The sequence below is a fragment of the Centropristis striata genome, chromosome 12, assembly GCF_030273125.1.
Source record: "Centropristis striata isolate RG_2023a ecotype Rhode Island chromosome 12, C.striata_1.0, whole genome shotgun sequence".
NCBI lineage: Eukaryota > Metazoa > Chordata > Actinopteri > Perciformes > Serranidae > Centropristis > Centropristis striata.
The window spans coordinates 38184728-38191611 of record NC_081528.1 but is presented as its reverse complement, the minus strand read 5'-3'; the positions used below and the strand labels follow the sequence as shown (position 1 = coordinate 38191611).

The window sequence follows — 6884 nt, the reverse complement described above, 5'->3', positions numbered from 1 at the left end:
AGCTAGTTTATATTTGCATTCTAATGCATTAAATCTTGTTTGTTTTAGCATATATTAATGTATGGTCGTTTGTTAAATGAGCTAGGTTACAATTTGCTGGTATTGCAATAATTATGAATACATTCATATTTATAATTTACACCAAACAGGACTAGATAGTGCTGAGACAACTCCCAGCCTGTGTACTATTGTTATGTCTTCAAGCTGGGAACAACATTACTGCAGGGGGGGGGGGGGGCGCCCACACCAACGGCTCATTTTCGGGGCAATTTTAAAAACATACCGGTGTTTTAAATATTATTAACCCTATCGATTAACATCCAGTACTTTGTATTTGATAAATTCTAGTAAAAAAAAATACATTTTTAATGAGTTATTTATTCCCGCCGCAGTGAAATGAGAGTTAAGATGTTCCGGCCCCCCCTCCCGCTGCGGGTGGAGATGGTACGGTCCATACTGTGAAGCGGCTCCGTCCCCCTCCCGTCAGTCCGTGGTTAGCCCGGGTCCTGCCGCACTGACGCCGGTCTAACGGCTCCACAATCACCCGCCGAGAGAACCGGGATGCTGGGGGAACCGTGACGCCGTGGGGCTCCTGGGCACGGTCCTTCTCCAGCGGGGAATGAATGTTGTTTGTAGCCGCTCTGTGTGTCTCTTCAGCGGTAAACAGAGAGAGAGAGGCTCCTCTTGTTAGTTCCTAGCCGCCTCCACCACCACCACAGGGGGCTCCGCACCGAGCCGCGGCCGCTTGACAGGTGCCGTCGCCCGGCTTCTGCGTGGAGAGATGCCGCCCGTCCAGAGAACCATGTCTGATCTTCGTAGCCGGGCGGAGGGTATGTAAAGACTATTTCTCTTCAATGCACGAGTCAGAATTTTTTTTATAAGTCACGTCCAGCGGTATTTCCTTGTTAGAGACAGACAGAAGGCCGGTAGCTCTGAAGTCACCAGGACAGTAACTTGGTGCTAAAGCTGAGATTAACGGTCCCAACATGGGTTAAATAATAATAATACGGGGGCCTTGAGAGTTTTTCTGAAGAAGCCTCCAGAAAAATGAATTAAATGTCAATGTTACTCATTTAAAAAAGAAAAACATGCTGTCATCTTTACCTGTCTACCAGAGAAACACTTGGGGGTCTCTGGCCTGCAGGAAGCCTCTTTAAAATGAAACTAATGTGGTGCACCTGAACCCATCAGACAGAACTTAGACCCCCTCCACACTGGGGCAGCCCAAAGGAAACAAAATGACCAAAAAGACACAACATTACCAAAAAAAACACAAAATTACCCCAAAAAGAAACAAAATCACCAAAAAAAGACACAAAATTACTAAAAAAAAGACACAAAATGACCAAAAAAGACACAAATTGACCACAAAATGATCAAAAAAGACACAAAATGACCAAAAAACACACAAAATGACCAATAAAAGACATTAAGTGACCAAAAAGGGCAGCCCTCAGCTATATATCCTGCACACTTTAACACTAGCATCATATCAGAAAGCAGGACAGCTTCATGTTTAGTGCCAGAAGTCTTGCAGCAGTGCATCACAGTGTCCAGTCCATGGCGTGTACAGTAGCGTGGGTATAATAATCCAGCCATTGTGATTCAGCTGGGACCCTCACTCCTTCACTGCACCAGTAACTTTCCACTGCATCTCCGTTGTGTTTGCCAGGGAAAGAGGATGCGGATCCACAGCACACTGATGTGACTGCTGCTCATAATATAAGGGATGTGTTTACATTAGTGCAGGGCTCTCAAACTCAAATTACCTGGGGGCCGCTGGAGGCAGTATCAAAATGACCAAAAAGACACAAAATTACAAAAAAAAAGACACAATATGACAGAAAAAAACCTAAATTACTTTAAAAAAAAGAAACAAAATGACCAAAAAGACACAAAATTACAAAAAAAAAAGACACAATATGACAGAAAAAAACCTAAATTACTTAAAAGACACAAATTTACCAAAAAAAGACACAAAATGACAGAAAAAAAACTAAATTACTTTAAAAAAAAGAAACAAAATGACCAAAAAGACACAAAATAAAAAAAAAAGACAAGATATGACAGAAAAAAACCTAAATTACTTAAAAGACACAAAATGACCAAAAAAAGACACAAAATGACAGAAAAAAAACTAAATTACTTTAAAAAAAAGAAACAAAATGACCAAAAAGACACAAAATTACAAAAAAAAAGACACAAAATGACAGAAAAAAACCTAAATTACATAAAAGACACAAAATTACCAAAAAAAGACACAAAATGACAGAAAAAAAACTAAATTACTTTAAAAAAAAAAGAAACAAAATGACCAAAAAGATACTAAATTACAAAAAAAAGACACAATATGACAGAAAAAAAACTAAATTACTTTAAAAAAAAGAAACAAAATGACCAAAAAAGACACTTTTTTTTTTTTAAAAGACACAAAATTACCAAAAACAAAGACACAAAATTACCAAAAAAAGTAATTAAAGGAACCTTCCACACACGACACGGTAAAGTGCCATTCATATAAAACTCACATTAAACTTTCATATCAAGGTGGGGGCCACAAAATATCGTCAGTTTGAGACCCATGCATTAGTGTGTGTGTGTTAATGTCTGTGTGTTTATCACTACTGGCTGCACATGCTCAGTCCTGATGGTTTCCTCCCTTTTTCATTCCTCCCATCACTTTTTTGTGGCTCACCCTGACCTCTGACCTCTCTGGACTGGGGCAGAATTAATCTGCAGGGATCAATAACACGTGTTGTTATTATTATTTATGGCACTTATTGCAGTTTGGGTTTCTTGTCATGCTAAATGTAGTGGTTTGGTTTGGGATTGCTTAGGGTTTGATTTATAACTGTAGGCCTATTAACTCAGGCTAATATCTCAATCTGAGTTATTATTGTCATATTTTTGGCTGCTAAAGCGAGCAGCCCATAAAGTCTATTGGTCTGGCCTATTAAAGTGAATTAAAAAGGAACTTCACATTTGTATTTTATATACTTCTGGATAAGTTATTCCATAACTCAAAAAGTAGGGAATAAGGGCACATTTGCATACCAAATGTCTGCTTCCCATTAATGCTATTAATAAAACAATGATGATTTACCTTTAGTAATGCAGGAACTTTACTCTATGACACAGTTTATTTGTTAAGTATTTGTTCATACAGGAAGCATTCCTGAACTGGGGCCTTCATCCAAGTAGCTGAGACTGTGGGAAATACATTTTTAAAGAGATATGCAACACGATTAAAAAAAAATCAGCATTTGTGAACATGAATTACTGTCTGAAAGGAGCACAAAACTGGGAAGAAACCTGTGAAACCCTCAACTTTTGGTGCATCAATATCCATGATAAATTACAAATACATATAATGCATATATTTTATATTTATGTAAGCCAGAGTTTACTACAGTTCTTTAAATGAAACTTTAAATGTAACTATTATTAGCCAGTTCTGAAAGGATCAAGTTCATAACCAGGTTTATAAGCATTAATAAAATCTTGAAAAATGTGATGGAAGGGAGCAGTTTTCTTAGTTGTCTGGTCAGCATTTTCCAGAAAAGCTTTAAGTTATTTCCCTATTATATAAACAAAGTAATAAAAAAGACATTAGGTCAGGTCCAGCCATCTAAAAAATGTGCAAAGTAGACAGATGCTGGCCCAGAATGAACAATACTGGTAGTAAAACTGACCTTAAATGGTCATTAATATCAGATTTCTAAAGATTTTAATATTAAGCATCTCTGTCATCCTCCATAGACAATCAATGGGAATTTGTTTTTGTTGAATCAGAGTTTTCCAACATAAACCAAACCATTGGACCCATATTATGAATGTTGATCATATCTTTTTATTCTCAACAGATGGCCTTGATGTCAACATTTTAATTTCTTCCATTAAAACATACAGCCGTGAATTTAATGTGACAGAATAAGTTACATGGTGGAAGTTATGAATGATCAGTAATAATAGATTGATAATTTAAACTGACTACTAAAATCTAGTAGTTTTACTTAAATTCAATGATATACATAAATGCCAGTAAAACGAATTTATGTGCCAATGTTACATTAAAATGGTGTGAGAAGAGTGCATCTCCAGCTAAGTGGTCCTTTTTTTTTGTTGTTGTTTTAAAATGTCACCTAATATAAGAGCTGGTAATTATGAAGCGATTTGTCATCCTGTGCCCCACAACAAGAATTACAGTGTTATGCCAAAGCAGGATCTGTGCTTCCATCCTGGAAATCTGAATAATTAATTACTAATATAAATTCCAAAGAAAACTGTTGACCAATGTGGCTGCTGCAGTCACGAGAGTGAAGGCATGAATTATGCAGCAGATATTGCTGTTAAACCCAACCCCCAACCACCAAACACCACCTTTGGAGATTACAAAGAGCAAATGATTTAGCTGTTTTCCACTTGGCTCCATAGCATGAAGCATTTTTTTACAGTTTTGTTTTTTGAAAAATACATTACTCCACTGTAAAATACACTGTAATATGTCTTTAATGTAAATAATATACAAGCATCACTGTAATTTTTGCATTTATTTTTTGTAAAAATACTTTTCCTCACTGTTAAATGTACTAAACACCATATCTCTAACAAAAATATACTGTAATATTTAATGGTAAAATCTTTAATTTATGCGTGGCCAAATTTAAAATATTTTCTTGTCAATTATATGGCTTCTTTTGATGGAAAAACCTTTTATTTATACAGTAAAAAATGGAATAAAATGGCAATCTTAAACATGAAATCAACAGTGGCAATATCTTTTTACCGTAAAATTAAAAAATGTACTACCGTATTTATTACGGTAAAGTTCTGGCAACCACAGCTGTCGGTTTTTTACCGTAAAAACAACAGGATTTCTTTTTACAGTGCATATCTAGTAGGGGTGTGCCATATCGTATCGTTCACGATAATATCGGTATTATTTTTTTATGGTTAAAGAAATGCATATCATGATATTGGCAACGTTCCTACTTCTTGATGTCGTGGTTAAAGTTGTTTTAATCACAAAAAGCTACTTAGTCTCTGTCGCTAAACACATGCAGCTTTCAAAATAAGAGCACAGTGTGTGAAGAGAATCCACCACAGAATTTACAAGAAGACTGTCAAAATAAGATGCCTTAAATAAAACATACAAGAACCTTTATTCTCCTTTACAATATTTAATTAAAATATGCCCCCGGAACCCCTAAATGGTTATTTTTATTATTTGCTCATACTCAGGAGTCAAGAGTAAATTTTTTGTATTTGACAACTGTTGAGATTTGCACTTTAAACTACATTTTAGATTTTTATTTATTTATACAGACTAAAAAAAACATATTTTCTATATCTTTTTAAGTATTTCCTAATATCGTCAAGAATATCGATATCGCAAAAAATAGCCTAAAATATCGTGATAATCTTTTAGGGCCGTATGGCCCCGCCCTAATATCTAGTCAAGTATTTTTGCTCAATCATGCGTCTGTTCCGCAACGTTTCTTTCCGCTGCTTTTCTGAGAGCCTAAACACACTCCCCACCCTTCAGTTTTATTTTTTAATCACCACACTGCATCAGGCAGGCTTCCATGTAGAAAGGGCAGCCCTCTGCCAGGCTTACCACCTAATCCATCAGCGGCCTGTCCGTCAGCTCTCCGTGCTGCACACTCCCCGGTCTAGCCCACCACGTGCCCACTCGCTCCCCGGTCTAGCCCACCACGTGCCCACTCGCTCCCTGTCACTCATCTCCGCTCTGCTGTGGATTCGTCCACATCTCTGCCAGCCTGTTTCTGCCTGCATGTGTTGCCAAAATAACCTTATCTAGGACACTTGGGGTCCAGGTGACGTCAGCAGCTATCAGCATGTTTAATGTGTGATCCTGCGTTGACAGTCGGCTCCTTTAGACGTTGATCTTTCCAGTACAGATTTCCATGATGGGCAGCGAGGTGCTTAATACCTGCTTCCTCTGTCTGGATTGGAAAGCTGATGGACAGAAGTAGGGATGGGTACCTTTCACATTTGAATCGATACGGTACCGATACCCGGTACCTGGGAATCGGTACCGGTACTCAACGGTACCAATTTTCGGTACTTTTGCGTAACATATTTATTTCTCAAAATATAAACTTTAAAAAATATATCAAAACAATATAAAATCCAGGATGAGCAGTACTTTATTGTTGAGTGAACGTGCATTTTGTAACATGAAGGTTGGAGTGTTATCAAAGAATGCAGAGGAGCTCTCAGGTGGCAAGTTCACGGAGGAGAAAAAAAAAAAAAGTTGCAAGTGCACGTGTGATTTGTTGTGATGACGTCGTAGCTGTGCGGCGCACCGGTCAGACGGTATTGTGGGCGTGGCATGGTTGGAATAAACAAAGTTGAGTCGGGCTGCTCTGTGCGCATATTGAGGATGACGCAGGAGTCTGAGGGATTTAATTTCAGGGAGGCAGTTTTGAGTAAAGTGGCAGGTAATATTCCTGAGTTGAAGAGCGGAGTATTAGCGGAGGACCAGAGATGCAGCAGCTAGCTGCTAGCTGCTAATGACTAGTCTACGGATTAATGGAGAGAGCAAACGGACTAAGGAAGGTCCAATCTGGAGGCAGACGAAGGCCAAGCCCGGGTAGAGACATTGGAGAGATAGCAGCTGGCGGCTAGCAGGCCGAGAGCCGGCTGTTGGTCTCTGCTCCGCGGTGGAAGAGGGCAGCAGCTAGTGGCCGCGGTGAGCAGACAGGACCAGACGAGGAGGTAAATAAAAAAATAAATAGTGCGATCGTCAGCACGCTTGTTAATCAAAGACGGTAAATGAAAACGGGTTGAAATCAATGATCAGTTTAAATGTAATGCCGTTTAGGTACCGAAACATGGTACCGTTTGATTTTACATGAATC

General features: G+C 38.4%; 1 protein-coding gene across 2 annotated transcripts in view; it reads left to right on the top strand.

Moving 5' to 3' along the window:
* The first annotated feature begins 433 nt into the window (after positions 1-433).
* Positions 434-6884, top strand: part of atp8a1 (ATPase phospholipid transporting 8A1) — a 223204-nt gene continuing 216753 nt past the window's right edge. Inside the window, exon 1 of one of the 2 annotated variants that reach the window (XM_059345862.1) lies at positions 434-830. In XM_059345862.1, the coding sequence (XP_059201845.1) occupies positions 782-830 (49 nt within the window). In that variant the 5' untranslated portion in view covers positions 434-781. The remainder of the gene's footprint in view (positions 831-6884) is intronic. The other variant, XM_059345863.1, reaches the window with a different exon arrangement.